General features: G+C 39.7%; 2 protein-coding genes and 1 long non-coding RNA gene across 3 annotated transcripts; all 3 read right to left on the reverse strand.

Annotated features, from left to right (window-relative positions):
- Positions 1–4,951: 4,951 nt before the first annotated feature.
- Positions 4,952–7,177, reverse strand: LOC144003420 (metalloproteinase inhibitor 2-like). The gene is made up of 5 exons (XM_077499684.1): positions 6,960–7,177; positions 6,275–6,354; positions 6,101–6,203; positions 5,549–5,670; positions 4,952–5,433 (listed from the first exon to the last, which is right to left on the reverse strand). Exons 1-5 carry the CDS (start codon positions 7,090–7,092, stop codon positions 5,239–5,241), a joined length of 633 nt encoding a protein of 210 aa, XP_077355810.1. The 5' UTR covers positions 7,093–7,177; the 3' UTR covers positions 4,952–5,238.
- A 1,588-nt stretch (positions 7,178–8,765) lies between these two features.
- LOC144003482 (uncharacterized) lies at positions 8,766–10,171 on the reverse strand. Its single transcript, XR_013279000.1, has 3 exons — positions 9,943–10,171; positions 9,072–9,193; positions 8,766–8,960 (listed from the first exon to the last, which is right to left on the reverse strand). It is a non-coding gene; the product is annotated as an uncharacterized LOC144003482 (long non-coding RNA).
- Positions 10,172–13,664: 3,493 nt separating this feature from the next.
- On the reverse strand, positions 13,665–15,877 carry LOC144005581 (metalloproteinase inhibitor 2-like). Its single transcript, XM_077504230.1, has 6 exons — positions 15,722–15,877; positions 14,829–14,898; positions 14,435–14,517; positions 14,264–14,366; positions 13,977–14,098; positions 13,665–13,832 (listed from the first exon to the last, which is right to left on the reverse strand). Exons 1-6 carry the CDS (start codon positions 15,776–15,778, stop codon positions 13,665–13,667), a joined length of 603 nt encoding a protein of 200 aa, XP_077360356.1. The 5' UTR covers positions 15,779–15,877.
- Between the last annotated feature and the right edge of the window lie 1,523 nt (positions 15,878–17,400).

A 17,400-nucleotide genomic window follows, 5' to 3' on the forward strand; every position in this document is an offset into this window, starting at 1 on the left:
AAATGTCCTGCTGTTGACAAAACAAACACAAAATGGAAAAATGCAGGCTTGGGGTTAGGAAAAAATCTCCACCACACATTAACAGAAGCACAGAGGTGTGGACTGAGAAGGAATTGATGGGTATAAATCCTGTATTTATATAGTTTTCTAAAAAAAAAAAAACAGGGGTGGAACTACAAATTTTCCCACTCTCCCATCAGTAGGATGGTGATGATGCATTGACATTCAATTGCATAATCTGGAGCCCTCAGCACTCAAATCAACAGCAGATACGACTCAAATGCAGAATGCATCATGTCCACACCAAGGCGAAAACAAATCCTCTATTGGTGGCTGAATCCATCCTCCTGGTGAAGCTCAACTTCCTGCCGCCGTGTCACACGAAAGACTGCGTTTGAAGTCACTTGAAAGACGGCGACTTGGCGTGCGTGCTTCCTCATCCGTGACCCAGTGCAGTGCTAATGAGGAATGCCGCTTATTTTTCTGTTTTGTTTTTATTTTTACCTCCAAAAAGCTCACAGACATGCTAATTGCTAATGTTTGTGGCACACTTGAAAAGCGTAATATTTTAAAATCAATTCCAATACGATTACTTGTGTTGCTTTTATATTTTTGATTGAATCTCAGTCAAAAACATGAATTCAGTGTGGCGTACTGTTATAGTATAATTATCAAAATACCTTTTACGAGTCTTGCTGCTGCTTTCCCCCTATCATGTCTACATACTTACTGTGTAGCATACGGAGTGAATGTTCATAAAGTATTCATGTAATGTCACTTCACTGTAAATTAGACTCGACTAAAAGCAAACCAAACTGGGTGAAATAGCTAACTCAGCACGGGGTTCAAAGAGATACCAAGCCAATGTCAGGTTATCTATGGCCAGTGCTTCGGGTTGAGGATTTGACCTCAAACACACTGGGTCAAGTCTGACCCAAAAGAGGGTAAAAACTAGTCCATCAAAATAGTCACTCCACTGCTGTTAATTTATTGAATCATGTGCAGTTCGTCGACATACAACACTGCTGGCTATTGCTGCTTTTGTTTACACTTACATCTACATATTTATATATATATATATATATATATATATATATATATATATATATATATATATATATATATATATATATATATATATATATATATATATACATACATTCACGCTACATGCATCAGTAAATAGCAGTGGGGTGACTGACAACATTACATGAACGGTAGCTGTGACGCTTGCATGCTACAGTATATAAATATGTAGATGTAAGTGTAAACAAAAGCAGCAATAGCCAGCAGTGTTGTATGTCGACGAACTGCACATGATTCAATAAATTAACAGCAGTGGAGTGACTATTTATATATATATATATATATATATATATATATATATATATATATATATATATATATATATATATATGTATATATTTATTTGCTACAAATGATATTGCTGACTATTCTTGCTCCATTTGTTCATATTTACGTATATTATATATATATTGAATAAATATATATATAATCACTTTTCCATAGGAGTCCATTGTTGGATTCAGATCTTTATTCACCGGTTTGTTTGTTTTTGCTAAATAGGAGAATCATGACACAAGTAAAATGTGTCGCCACTCTAGTCAAACATCATCCCAAAACATATTGGCTCCTTTATTCTACAAAAGGAAGCTAGCCAGCCTTACCTGTGTTGCCCTTGTGTGCATGCGCGGGTGCGCGCGCGCGTGTGTGGGTGTGTGAGTGCGAGAGAGAGACAAATAGGTGCCTGCATGCTCCCGTGAGCCCACCAGAGCCATCATGATGATAGCATTTTATACCCACCCTCTTCTCAACTACACATTGTCCAGTCTGGACGTTCTCTCGAGATGTTTCACCGGAGCGGCAGAGGAAAAAAATCTCATTGCAGGGACGGATTGTTGAGAGGCTCCAGCGGGCCTATAAATCATTGTTTAATCAGGGCGCTCGTCTAGAGTGAGGTTACACACGTAGAGCTCGCATTAGCGCCGCCGTCCTGCCGCTGTCGATGGCCCCACCGCCACGCTCATCCTTCCTAACTCACACCTTTATGCTGCCATCGCTTCTATTTTTTCCAACTTCCTTAGCACATCCACATGCGATGCAATGTTTCATGACACCTCTGTTTAGCAAGCAACTCCTCATGTCACACAACTTTTTATGCTTGACCATTAATGACTATGCTGCTTGTCCTTAAAGATCATCCCATCACACTTTGGGTGCACTCCTTAAAAAAAAAGAAAAAAAAAAAAAGGGTTGTTTTCCTAAGCTAGTCACTGAGTTGTGGATTTTAAGCATACTCGGTTACATTTGTCCAAGCTTTGGTTAAATTTTTTTGACCCAGCAGTTTGGGTTGAAGATTGGATTTGGGTGGACTCTAGGGCTTAAGTGGTTTACCATTTTGGACAGTTTTGTACTGAAGCCAAAGTGAATTGAACTCTTAATGGTGTGTCAGGAATGGTATCTGGTGCAGAAGTATGTCAAGTGCATTTTCTTAAATCTAATGTGCAAGAATTATTTTAGGCAAGGCAAGGCAAGTTTATTTGTATAGCACATTTCATACACAAGGCAACTCAATGTGCTTTACGCAAGGAAAGACAACACATAAGCATCAAGAAACAGTAGGTAACATTCAGAGGAAGAAAAATAAATGAAAATAGGTTAGAAAATTTAACATACAATAACAATCTTAAATCATTATTCAACAAACTTTAAAACATTTAACGTAAGGAAGTTTAAAATAAGAAAAAACACTTAATTAAAGCTGTTTAAAAGTCCCTAATCAAAGGTATAAGAAAAAAGCAAAGTTTTTAACCTGGATTTGAAAGCATTTACACTCGGGGCTGACTTCACTTCTGTTGGTAGCCTATTCCATCTGTGTGCAGCATAATAGCTAAATGCAGCTTCACCATGTTTGCTTCGAACTCTGGGTTCCACTAGTTGGCCCAAGTCTGTAGATCTCAGAGCCCTGCTGGGTTTGTACTCAATCAGCATTTCTTGGATATATTCAGGACCCAAACCATTTAGCGATTTATAGACGAGTAGCAGAACTTTAAAATCGATTCTACAGCTGACAGGGAGCCAGTGTAAATCCTTAAGTACTGGAGTAATATGTTCTGATCTTTTTGTTTTGGTCAGAACTCGAGCTGCAGCGTTCTGAATGAGCTGCAAGTGTCTCATGTTCTTTTGAGAGAGTCCAGTCAGAAGACCGTTACAGTAATCTAGTCTGCTGGAGATAAAAGCATGGATAAGCTTCTCTTGGTCTGCTTGAAGCATGCAGTCCTTCAGTCTGGATATGTTTTTCAGCTGGTAAAAGGCTGTTTTAGTGATAAATTTAATATGATTACTGAAGGTCAGATCTGAGTCTATTAATACCCCAAGATTTCGAACTTGGTCTTTAGTTTCTAAAGACAGTGACTCAAGCTGTTTTTTAACAGCAATCCTCTTTTCTTTATTGCCGAAAACAATGAGCTCCGTTTTGTTTTCGTTCAGCTGAAGGAAATTTTGGTTCATCCAGTTGTTAACTTGCTCTAGAGAATGACACAATGCGTTAATAGAACTGCTGTCATTTGGGGACATCGATAAATACAGTTGTGTGTCATCTGCATAACTATGATAGTCAACATCGGTGTTCTGAAGCATTTGACCCAAAGGTAACATATACAGACTGAACAACAGGGGTCCAAGGACTGACCCTTGAGGGACCCCACATGTCATGGCCTTTCGATCAGATTCAAAATTTCCAATGGTCACAAAGTAACTCCTTTCCTCCAAATAGGACCTGAACTATTTAAGGACTGTTCCATTTAACCCCACCCAAGTTTCCAGCCTGTCCAACAGTATATTATGATCCATCGTGTCAAATGCTGCACTGAGGTCCAACAAGACGAGCACCGATACCTTCCCTGCATCAGTGCTCAATCTTATATCATTCAGTACTTTAATCAGAGCTGTTTCTGTACTGTGATGAGGTCGGAAACCTGACTGGAATTTATCCAAAAGTCCGTTTAAGCTCAAGAAATTGCTGAGTTGATTAAAAACCACTTTTTCAACTATTTTAGTTATGAAGGGAAGGTTTGTGATTGGTCTATAATTTGCTAGCAGGGAGATATCCAGTTGTCTTTTTTTTAGAATGGGCTTGATTTTAGTGTACTGTTGTAAACATTTGAAATGTTCAATTGTTTGGGGATTATAGTTTATAGTAGGGATGGCCAAATGAAGCCTCATGAAGCAATGAAGCTTTGCAACCAATTGGTTTGCACATGTATCAAAGCTTCATGGTGCTTCATTTACTCTATGGCGCCATCAAGTGGTCTAAAAGCCCAAGAGGTCAACCTTGTTAAGAATTCAATGGCTATTTTAAGACAAAGATATGAATGTGCTTGTGTCAGTAATTTAGTATGTGAACAAAATACAATTGTGAAGGATAATTTATTCATTTTTATTTAGAAATAATAGCTTTCCCACAGTGGTGGCTTTAAATTGTTTCTTTTTTTGGACAATATTTCACCAGCTTTAGAAAATATTCTTTCACAAGGCACAGATGAAGCTCGAGTGCAGAAAAATGCGAGTGCCAGTTTATGTAAATTTGTTTAGGTATTTTTATGTGTCTCCCAGGACACTAATGGACTTTCATTCTGTCTGTGTTTGCAATGCGCGCCAAACCAGTCCCGAAGTGTTTACGTGATTCAGCTGGCCGGTGACGCTTCACACATTTCCGGGTTTTGCCGAAATAACGCGCTCCTTGACACAAGCTTCGTGGAAACGCCCCTCCCATTACTCGACACAAGCTTCCGAGCCTCAGCCCATTTCGACCCATCACTAGTTTATAGTGGTTAGCATGTCTGCCTCAGCCTTTGTGGTTCAAGGTTTTAATCTCTGCGCCGACTTCCCTTTGTGTCCGAGTTTAACATACGCTCTTAAAAAAAAAAAAAAAAAAAAACTTCATTGAATACTAAAATGGCCATCGTCATAATTATCCTGGCAAAGATAGTGGTCATGGCGATTATCTGGCAATACTTTTGCATTTTCTCTTTTATTACTTTCAATCGTGAAAGGTCATGTGCCAGACATGCAAAACTGCATTTCCATGACTTGTGATGCATCACATTTGGTGAGACAACTACATACAGTTCAGGCTCATTTAATGTAAGTTATGATTCATGCTTATGGACCCAGAACATAAGACCACATTATTTATTTTATTTTATTATTATTTTTTTATTGTTTGATGCCCCTGAAAAAGTTCTTGGATGAGCGAGCACCCCGGTACCAAGCACAATAGCCATAGCTTCTCTTAATACAGGCAAAGTTTTGGGCCTGCTCGCCGCTAGCCATTTTCACTGGCAGGAAGTCTGTCCATAAGCACTCTGCCGGGCTGCTGATGCCACATGGGAGGGAGGTGCAGCGTGTGATCTGCACAAGACCAAGGAAAAACAAACATGTTTATATGCATACACGCAATTAAAATCTGCCCATGTGTTTTCGCCAAACTTAAGTTAGTGGATACTCATTTGTTTTGCATTCTCACTTTGCAAGAACAGCCCAGTCGATAGCGCCGCAACAGGTTCCTTCGTGGGAAGCTCAAGGACATCCATGGCTGAAAGAAGTCACACAAAGTGATGTGCAGTGAGCCGTCCAACTCCAGTCGGCCTGTAATGGCACAAGTGACGGGCAAAGAAAGTTGATCATGAGTTCGTGTAAAACCATTACAGGGCAAGTGATGCTGAGCAAGACTTCAGTTCAGCGAGGAAAAGGAATAGCTTTGAGCACTTCCATGTACAATAAGATTTTCAATTATATTAAACCCCTGATGATTAGCAGGCTCCATTTTGGACATTGTGTCAATCATGTATTGTGCCCTTTCAAACATGTTAGCACAAGCATAGCTAGCTTTAGTTACTCGGTAGCCAAAGAAAGTTAGCCTAGCAATCTGAGGCTTTTTTTTTTTTTTTTTTTTTTTTTTTTTTAAAGGTTTTAACAATTAAGGGTTGAAATGTTACATTACTTTCAAATGTTTTGTTAATAGCCGAGCCCTGGAAGAGATCATTTCCTGTGAATGTAAGAATGTTGAGCATTTTACCCATGAGTAGGTACGTGACACTCGTTTCCAGAGCTACTCCACATGCTGCAGAATTTGATTCAGTATAGATGGCATCAAAATCCCTTTTTGGGCCCTTGAACATCTGATGGGTGGGGGAGGGAAAGACAGGTTAGATTTGTTGAATTGGCAGATAGATGAACAGAAGTCTTTTACCTTTGTCTGTTTGATGACATACTTGACGGGTTTGTAGCCATCATAGTCAGCCTTCCGTCTAACAACCAGTGCCCTGATGACTGGAAAACATTTTTAAAGTTACATTTACCAAAAGGTTGCAAGAGACCAGCACTAAAGTCAAAGCCATGTGCAAAACACATGGTCATGACAAACTATCTTAGAGTACTTACATAAACAGCAAAAACTGACAGCAGCTAATATTAGCAAGATGATCCTTAAAAAAGGAGAATTAGGCACTTTTTGACTTGCAACTCCCACCTCTCACCAAAAGCACAACTGCAGCTTAAAGCTTGTGCATTGCATTTTAAAACATTAAATCCAATGTAGCTTGCCAGACATTCTGCAACTACTGACACTGAAAAGGTATAATTGAAAACACCTGCTTTCCTAATTAGCCAAGCCAAATTGTTGGCTTTATAAAATAAAATTCCAGCTGTAATTAGAGCCAACAGCTTATCAAAACGCATTTGGATATTTTAATACTGATTAGAGTAGAATTAGACCTAAAAATACATAAAAAGGTAAGGTTAATTTAGGGAAGAAAAAAAAAAAAAAAGGTAAAAATGTTACAAGAAACAATTTCAGTAACTTCACTGTATAGTTTTACAACACTTTTTAAAATAAACACCTCAGTTTTAACAATGTGGCGTTCCATTAAGCTTACCAACATCTGCTTGGCAAAACACCTGCTGTGGATGCCTTGGGACACAGCTGCAAGCCTGTGTTCCTTCCTCTAGCCACCATGAGCACAGTAGCACCAGAGGAAGCATGAAGCTCTTCACCGTCCAGCCCATCATTGATCATTCCAACTAAGTTTGAGTTCTGCAAGCAAACAACAATGACAGCGACCGGATGGCTATGCTTAAATTCAGCTTCACGAGGGCCTTATTATAGCCGTAGACACCGCCCACAATTAAGAGAAGGCACCTGCACACACTGATTAAATTAAGGACTGTTTTAATACCCTGGCACATCTATCTATCTATCTATCTTCATTTCCAGGAAGTTAATTTGATCACTGTCAATGGTAGGGCGGCACACTAGCGCCCTCTAGTGACCAGGTGCCGCTGCTGTAAGGCCTTCACAAAACAAAACAGAAATATAAGTACAAGTTAAACCATGTTTAAATTAAACAAGAACTAACGAACGAACAAACGAACGAACGAAAGAAAGAAAGAAAGAAAGAGCTTAAGAATTGCGGAGACCTTAGTGTTTCTTTTTTTATTTTGTCTGACAAGCCTGGGAGCCGGGTGGCCCATTACGTTGCATTCTGTTATCAGCAGCGTCTCAGAACCGGTGACTGATGTAGTGCACTGCTTCTCATTGTGGTACGCGGCCTCCCTCTAGTGGCAGACGAATACAACAGAACTAAATCCGCAAGCAGTCCGTGTTAAGTCCATGGCTGCACATCTCGTATTTAGGTGTCCTTTAGAGGATATTTCATAGATTTAAGAGTATTCAAGTAAAAATGAGAATTTCAGTAGATTGACAAAATACTGGTGTTAAATCCTCTTCGACTGTCCAGTGACCTCTTAACCGTGGTACAAAGACTAAGCAGGCAGATTCTCTTGTTGGTTCAGCACAAACTTTTTTTTTTTTTTTTTTAGCTTTTTCCACCAACATACAGTGGCTCCCATTCACTTCCTGAACCAACACCGCCCCCCTGTGCCAAAGTGTGGCACTGCAACACTATCCCCCATAATACAACTTTTAAAGGGCTCGGCGTGGCATGGAACATTGGGATAACTTTTGAGTATTCCAGCGTTTGGGGAAATTTTGAATCTTTATATTTCAGCACATCTAGAAGTATTTCTTTTGGGAAAATTCCAGCAGATAGAATATGTAACACGCATTTAATTGACATCACCAATTTAACTCTCTGGCCTAAACTGCCCACTTATTTAATGGTGGTACTTGAGCAAATTTAATTGAAAGTTTGAGAACCACTGCTGCAGTGGCTTGGTTGCCTGAAACACCTTTAAACTTATCAACAGAATAGGATTGTGTGGAGTCTCCATGACAGTACATACAACTGCAGTATAGCAATGTGAAGGTATTGACTATTTTTAGGTACAACTAAGTAGCAATCACAACATTTGAAAATTCCTGAGACAACTTATCAATGCAATATAAAAAGGAATTTAACAAAACTGTAAACCAACAGCGCCATCTGCTGGAGCCACCACTGCAAAATTTGCACCCATTACAGCCAGGGTAGTAAACATAGGACAAGCTTCAGGCAACGTTAAAGTTGTAATTGTTGTGCAAGTAGCAGAAAGCATCAAAAGCAGTCAGAATTTTTGTTTGAAGATAAAGATCAGAATTTTTTTTTTTTGTAGTCCATAGTCAGTCATGAACCAAGCGAGCAGGCCAGCTCAGTTTACAAGTTCGTATATAGCACTTAATCACACACAAAAAAATAAATAAAAAAAATAAAAAAAATAAAATAAAAAAAACACACGTTTTGATTTTTAATTAATAGCTGTTCGCACCCAGGTAAACTCCTGCAGACCAGGCATCCCCCCCTGTACCAGGTACAACATCCGTTTCTGCTCTTGATGCAAGCAAAGTTCTGGGCCTGGTCACGATTGCCCATAATCAAGTCTGACCACAAGCACTCGGCAGGGCCCGTCATGCAGCATGGGAAGGAGACGCAGGACTTGATCTGTTGGCCAACAAGGACAGGGATTTAAGCAACATGTTCACATGCCAATTCATTAAATCACCACAACATGTACTAGAATCAGGGGCCACTACAATTCATCCATTTTCCTACCGTGCAATCGCAGCCCTTTCTGTAGCGATATAACAGGTTCTTTTGCATGGTGCTCAAGGAATCCCACGACTGATGGACGTCGCACGTGTTAATATGCAATGAGCCATCAGAATGCAGCCTGCCTGTATTTGCAGAAGACAGGAGAGAAAATAAGGACACCTTAGAACATGGTAAGAATAGTTTTAGGCAATGTTTCGTAAGCCTTCAGCAAGCATCAAAGGCTGACATTTGTCTATAGGTTGACCATGGAGTAGCTCCTTTGCACATTTGGGTGGGCAAGAGACATTTCATACCCATAAGTAGATATTCAGTGCCCTTGGTTAGAGTACTCCACATGCTGCAGAGCTGGGACGCATGTAAACAGCAGCAAAACGCTTTTCAGTGCCTTTGAGAGTCTGAAAGAAAAAACATTTCAGAACATTTCTCCAATTTGCATTGTTCCTGAAGATGCACAAATACAACAGGCGCCTCACCTTCATGTTTGATGTCATACTTTATGGTTCTACCCATACTTTGTGCACCAGGCATCACACCAATAACCTTGGCCTTGATAACTACAAAGTGAAATTGCATAGCCTAGGAAGTCTTAGAATTGAAATTAACATGTAAAGTTAATTAGTGAAAGTGTTTCGTTTTTAAAAGTAATTTGGTCATAGACAAAATATCAAGACTGTTACCATGTGTATTAGCACCTGTAAATTAACACCATTTACTAGGGGTGCAGGGTTAAAGTGGAAGCCCTTCAGTTGCACCGTCAACTTGGAAGCTCTGTCATATACAGAGGCTATCAAATGAACACTGATCCAAATATATGCAGTGTAGTATTTGCACTGAGGACCAAAGAAAATAAATTTGAGCCCAGTCAACTTACCAACCACATCTGCTTTACAATACACCTGCTGTGGACGAATCGGGAAACAGGTACAGGCTTGAGCGCCTTCCTCCTGGAGCCCCCACAGGCAAAGCAGCACCAGGGGCAGCACAAACATCTTCCAGCTCATCCTTCCAAGAAACACAATCAACAGGTTCCACAAACAGATTGTCACCCAAGAAGAAGTCCTCTGTTGTCTCACACCAGCAGGTGTTTATAAGGGCTTTTTTTTTTTTTTTTTTTTTTTTTTTTTTTATAGCTGCAGACTCCACCCACAATTAAGTAAGGTCACTTGCACACACTGATTGATGAGTGATTTCACCTGAGACTATTTCAATGCTTTGTGCTTTTTTTTATTTTTATTTTTATTTTTTGCACTGAGTATGTTTGGTATCGGGAGTAAATTTATAGATGCAAGGACATTAGTGGTTCTGTTATTTTATATCCCAGCATGCCTAAAAGATTTTCTATATCAAGAGGAGTGCACCACAAGGATGCCCAGTCTGTTGTTTTGTTTTTGGTAGCTGCTGAGCTTTTATGTTGCAATATTGCAAATTCTCCAAATATTGAGGGTCTAATCACATTTAATAGAGAGATATGAATATCCCAGCTGGCTGGTGACACTATATTGTTTCCTAAGGATAGAAAACAGGTGCAAATGCATTAGCAGTAACATTTTCTGAAGCACCAGGTGTTAAGCTTAATGTAGATAAAATCAAGATTTTGTGTTTATATGAAACTGATGCTAATTCAATTTGCAATATTCCAGTTAATGTATAAAACATCTTGGCATTTTTATTAAATAATAATAATAATAATATGCCCTGCGATTGGCTGGATGGAAGAAAATGGATGGATGGATGGATAATAATAATGCTCTCAGCCAGCATCAAAATTTTATTCCCAAAATCCAAAAGACTATCTATTATATATGTGTCTCCAAAGGGATCTCTCTATCTATGGAAGAGTATTGTCTCAGGTTGAAGGCATATCACGATGGTGTATCCTGCTTTGTCACTTTTTAACCCTTCACAATGTGTGGAGATCGATAAATTATTAGGTTTTATGAGGAAATAAGCATCATTAGTAAAAGGAAATTCTCTGTATGAATATTCAGGTTCATTGTGGTCCTTCATAACAGAAGTTGGTCTGGAGGTTCTTATATGTAACTATTCAGTGGAAAATTGCCCATTAAGCTGCCCAAATTCTATGAGCAGGCTTTGCCTGCATGGAAAGTATATGCACACAAATTTTCCAATTGCCCACCACTGTACAAGAAATACAGAGTGAATGATCCATTATGAACTGCAGAGACTGCTTTGCTAGTGGTATATTGCATCAGGTTTGGGAAAATTTCTTTGGTGAAGTCTTTGAAATTTGGATTGGTCACTACTAGATGTTTCAGGGTTTTTTGTTGAGAAGGCTAACGGAATTTCCCCACTGAAATTGAGATTTCGGCCCGAAACCATCAGACCAGCCACAGAGTTACAAATTTGTGCATTTGTTTGACTAAAACACTGCCCGAATAATTTCGAGGCATGTCTGTTCAGTACCTGGTGTGTTTATATATATATATCTAAAGGAGGTGGGAAAGACATCCTCAGTCAGCCACTGCCAAAAAGAATTGTCAGAGAGAACACAAGACCTGCATTTGTTTTATTAGTGTAAATTTTTGTGTCAATATCCTTTCAACTAAAGGTTGCGCAAACAGATTGCTGTCCCAGAATAGACACTCTGTTGTCTCACACCAGCAGATTCACTTTGAGCTGATGAGGGACTTTTTGTAGCTGCAGCCTCCACCCACAATTAAGGAGCATCACTTACACACAATGAGTGATTTCACCTGAGACTTCACCAACAAAATGAGGGAGATTTCCTAAGAAATGATTCAACTTGCAGAAATGTGTGGGGAAGATATTAATTGCAGTTTTTGTGTTGAGGTAAAAAAAAGAAAAAAAAAGAAAAGGTTACGTTTTGGCCTTCCTTGCGCATACACGAAACAGTTGTGGTGCAAATTGCACACATGGATTAGTAGGGATAGGAAATGGAGTATTGGCTGTCTGCCATCATCACCTAATTTACACAACTGGCAATCGGCATATACTGAAATTGTAATCGACGCAATGAGAGAGAGAATGAATTTCATGGGAAAAACAAAGTGAACAACTCCCACCCCCTCAAAATCCATCCGTTTCCTGAGCCGCTTACTCCTCACTAGGGTCTCGGGGGGTGCTGGAGCCTATCTCAGCTAGCTTTGGGCAGTAAGTGTGGTACACCCTGAACTGGTTGCCAGCCAATCCCCCCTCAAAATATGAAGTACAAATGACCTTTTTCCTGTGAATTGCATCAATGAATGAGATTCTGAAAATATTTTAAAATTTCCATCCCTGTATTCAAAACAGAACATTCTTTCATATTGACAGTGCAGGAAATGCAAAGAGACTGATGATTCAGTTTGTGCAGATAGGCCAGCGGAACTTCATGGGTAGGTCTTCACTTTTGGGTATCTCCTGTGGTGCGCTGCAATTGTCAATACTAGGGTCAAAATATATGCTGTACATAAATGTGCAATGCTTCGAATGTTCTTGGCTGATGACACTTTTTTTGCGCAGGAGAGAACTTCCAGCAGCTGGTGGAAGTTATCGCAACAATGTTGGTCAAATTGAAATGTTGGTTTGATGTATCTTTAAATACCGGGGAGCTAAATTTATGGCTTTTTAGAGATGGCACTATTCTCTAGTCTGTGATGCTAAAAACTGACACTACTAAGCCTGGAATAGGTATACAAGAATACATTTTTCGGAATTATTGACTCTCAGCTCAGCTGGAAATCACGTTATGTCAGCTCCAAAGTGGCACGTAGTGATGGATCCCACAACCCCGATCTCACAGTGCAATCCCTGAGTCGGTGCGCGTACAGCTTTAACAAAATCACGTGACCCACAGTGAAGCGTTTATAGCAGGGGTGTCAAACTCATGTTAGCTCAGGGGCCACATGGAGGAAAATATATTACCAAGTGGGCCGTATCTGTAAAACAACGGTATAAAACTTAAAAAAACGATTGCCGTCATTTATACGCAGATTTTCATGGGCTAGCCCTAATTTACTGAGCTCAACTGTAATTATTGTTCCTGAAAATTAACACAAATGGAACGCGGCAACACTTTGCCAGTAAACGTTCCAGACGTGTTAAATCCACCTGATTTGCATATACAAAAATTGTTCCCAGAATACATTATGTGGCGCAGTTAATGACGTGAAAAGGATGCTAATTCTTACTAGTAATTGTTTTTTTTTTTATTTAACACGTTTTTCGGTCTATGATTAAAAAAAAAAAAAATCATTAAAAAAAACCCAACGTAACTTTAAGTTGTGTGTAAAATGACATCCAGGACAATTTCCCGTACAAGTTGCATTGCTTATCTGAGGACTGCTTGTGAAATTACAAATTTATATGTTTTGATTGTGGCCAGCTGATCAATTAGTCCAACATTACAATTTTTTTTTTTTTTTAACTTTTCAAAATCATCTCACGGGCCGGATTAAACCCCTTTGCGGGCCTGATCCGGCCCGCATATTTGACACCCCTGATTTATAGGAAGTGAACCTCAAACACTGTCAGCCAGTGCTGAATCTGTGGGTGGGGGTGTGTCTATATATTAAAAAAAAAAAAAAAACTTTTTTTTTTTGAGTTACTAGCCCCTAAAATACATTTCTTCGCTTAAAACCCAACAATCCCCTTGTACCAGGCACAACAGCCGTTGCCGCTCTTGATGCAAGCAAAGTTCTGGGCATGGTCACGACTGCCCATCTTGCCCGGCAGGAAGTCTGTCCACAAGCACTCGGTCGGGCCAGTCATGCAGCATGGTAAGGAGAAGCACGACTTGATCTGCGAGTGACCAAGGACAGAAAATTAAGCATGGCTACTAGAAAGCTCAAAGAAAGCAGATGGCACTTGCCCATTTATTATAATAGGGGGCCTCCAACAGCATAAACACATTGAAGGCTTTAAAAAACGCAGTGGTGTGGTTACCGTGCAACTACAGCCCTCTGCATAGAGGGCTAAAAGCTTCTTTTGAGTGGGGCTCAAGGAATTCCACGGCTCATGAAAGTCACATTGGGAGACATGCAGTGTGCCATCCGACTGCAGCTTTCCTGTATTTGAGGGGAAAGGAAATGGGGGAACAGGGAAAAGCGCAAATCATTAAGTAAAAGGATGCATGCGAAAATACATATCAAAAAGTCTAAACTATCATAAGCAGTAGGGCAAACACTATTGTTTGATTTTACATATGCTTGAAAAATTGATCCAGGTTATACCCATGAGGAGATATTCAGTTCCCTTGGTCAGAGTGACTCCACATGCTGCAGAGTTGGGTCCAGTGGAGATGGCAACAAAATGCTTTTTAATGCCCTTGAAGGTCTGAAAAGCAAAGATTCATATCTAACATGCACATTATACTTGATGCATTTTTGTAAACATTATCTCACCGTCAAGTGTTTGATGTCATACTTGGTGGGTCGACCTTTACCTTGTGCGCCAGGAATCACTCCCATAACTTTGGCCCTGATGACTAGAAAGACAATTCTCAAAAACGGTGTCCAGGTTGGCGGATTTGAGGCCAGGACAGCAGCACAGAACCAAACCGAGAATGAGCTGATCTTTAAATTATTTTTAACATGTTTAAAACAATCCATAAAAGTTTAACCGACAATGTCAGTCAACTGAACATTCTTTGCCAAATATACATAACCAGTACTCATGCACATCCAACCAACTGCAAGATTTAATAAAAAAATAAAAAAATAAATAAATAAAAAATAAAAAACCCTAAGTGAACTACTTTTTTTTTTTAATGACAAAGTGAAGTCCCGTTCAACTCACCAACATCTGTTTGGCAATACAATTGCTGCGGATGAATCGGGAAACAGGTACAGGCTTGTGCTCCTTCCTCCTGGAGCCCCCACAAGTAGTGATGTGCTTCTCGGGTCGAATCCCTGAAGCGTGTGCCGAGTAATGCAGATGAGTGGTTCATGAACGGCGTGTCAATGCGTGTGTTGATGACGTACGTGGTGACGTTTGAAGCCCCACGAAGCAGGTGTACCACGTGACTGATTCAGGAAATGATTCGCTAGGTTTGAGTGTAGTTCGAAATAAAAGCGGCAAAGAAACGCTATGGATTCCCCTTCACTTTTTGTGTTTTCGGGTCCCTTATTACGCTACTTTTTTTTGCTTTTGGCATTCGATTTGACGAGCTTCTTTTTGCGATGGAACCAGCAAGAAAGAGATTTTCCCTTGTTCAGTACTGGGAATCACAGAAATATACGCGTCCAATTCTATACAAACTTGCTATCTCATATCGATGCACCCCTGCTTCATCAGTACCATGTGAAAGAGTTTTTTTCCAAAGCAGGTGAAATTCTCGGCAAAAAAAAAGAAACCGCCTGAGTCCAAAAACTTCGGAAAAAATAGTTTTTAAATAAAAATGAATAAGCACTTTATTGTACCTCCTTATTTCACATTTTCACTTGTTGCATAAGCACAAACATAGACAAAGTAACACAGAACAATTCATGTTAAAACACTCTTCAAATATATATTCTTTTGTATTTAGAGCATGATTTACACCCCACCATTTTATTGCATGCACCAAGCATGTTATACATTTTTATGTCCACATGATGGCGTAGTCGAGGAAATGAATCATCTTGAAGCCCCTACGTGTGTGTGAAGCATTTCACTGCAGGGCTTCACTGCTTTACGGGGCTTCATTTTGCCATCACTACCCACAAGCACAGCAGCAGCAGGGGCAGCACAAATGTCTTCCAGCTCATCCTTAAAGGTAAAGTAAGAAAAAGCAGAAGCCGGTTTTAGTTGTCCAAACAGGTCACAGTTCCAGAATCAGCTCAAGTTCTTTTCCGTCACAAGAAGAGGTTGACAGTCACGCTGCTTGAGTCAAGGATGAGGAGGGCCTTTTTATAGCTGCAGACTCCACCCACAATTAAGTGACGACGAAACGTGCGCACACTGATTGTTGACTGCTTTCACCTGACACTTTTATCACCAACAGAATTAAAGAGATTTCCTGTAAAATTATATATAAGGGAATTTATACAAGTTCCATCAATCCATCATCTATGGCTTATCCAGAGTTTAAACAAGTTTCAACCTCCAGATATTTGGCAAAAATATGACATTTTTGTGTTGATGTAAAGAAACATTGGCCCATTTGTTCTGGTCTTGTCCATACATGAGACAGTTATGATGTAAATTATGACCACTGTAATGGAAAATAATTATTTAGCACATATTAACATCAGTTTACACTTTATTGTAGACACCTGTATTTTCTTTAACAATGGATTTTTCATTTTTTGTACATGAAGTCACCTTGACTGATTAACCTGCTCAGAACAGGTTCGCTTCGCTTTCCTATCTAGCTGACACTCCCTTTTTTCCTCCCAAATTCCTAACCATGCAGCAGAAAGAATCTTCCCATGATTCTTACTGCACACTCTCTCACAGATCACTATCTTGTAGACTGCTCTGTTAGACTTGTGTATATTTGAAGTTTCAAATATAAAGAAACCCATCCATCCATCCATCCATCCATCCATCCATCCATCCATCCATCCATCTTCTTAACCGCTTAGTCCTCACAAGGGTCACAGGGGTGCTGGAGCCTATCCCAGCTGGCTTTGGGCAGTAAGCGGGATAAACCCTGAACTGGTTGCCAGCCCATTGCAGTATAAAGAAACCCAAAAGACAAATTGTTTTCCAGATTGTTTCATACATCTCGCCTAACTGCTGAAAATTCTACAATTTGGTGTCAGAAGTGGGATAGCTGAAGATCCGTCGGTAAACTTCAGGGATGTCGGTGAGTGGCCTCCGGGATCTAATTCAGACTCCCCTCTGGCCTCTACCTCAGCAAAAGTGTTAGAGACAAAAGGACCGACTCCTTGGGTGGATCCGGTCGACTTCACGTCTGTCCAACGAACTCAAAATTTTCCCCAGAAGTCGGTGAGATGTGTATTTTCTAATTTTGTTTTAGTTCAAAGTATTGGGAATTTGATTTTTGTTTTAATTCAATTGGGAAAATGAGAATATACATAAATACATTCTAAATTTATGGCCACCAAGTCCTGTTTTCAACATCTTGGCCAGCGTAGGGTTTTTCCGGTAAACCTGAGTTGGTCTTACAATTTCAAGGGGCTAGTAACTCAAAAAATACAAAATAAAATCAATGTTGTGGAGTTTTTATTTATTATTTAAAACTCTGCTTCAGCAGTGGCTGACAGTGTTTCTGGTTCTTTCACAATGATCGAAATAACTGTTAACAATCCTGGTTTCCCTTATGATGCCTTGCCAACATTTCACACTAGGTTTTGGCGGGGGTCAAAATGAGTGGGAGTGACTCATTACTGTTCAATGATTTTAGATGGGTATTGCTTGTCAT

This window comes from Festucalex cinctus, chromosome 1 (genome assembly GCF_051991245.1).
Source record: "Festucalex cinctus isolate MCC-2025b chromosome 1, RoL_Fcin_1.0, whole genome shotgun sequence".
NCBI lineage: Eukaryota > Metazoa > Chordata > Actinopteri > Syngnathiformes > Syngnathidae > Festucalex > Festucalex cinctus.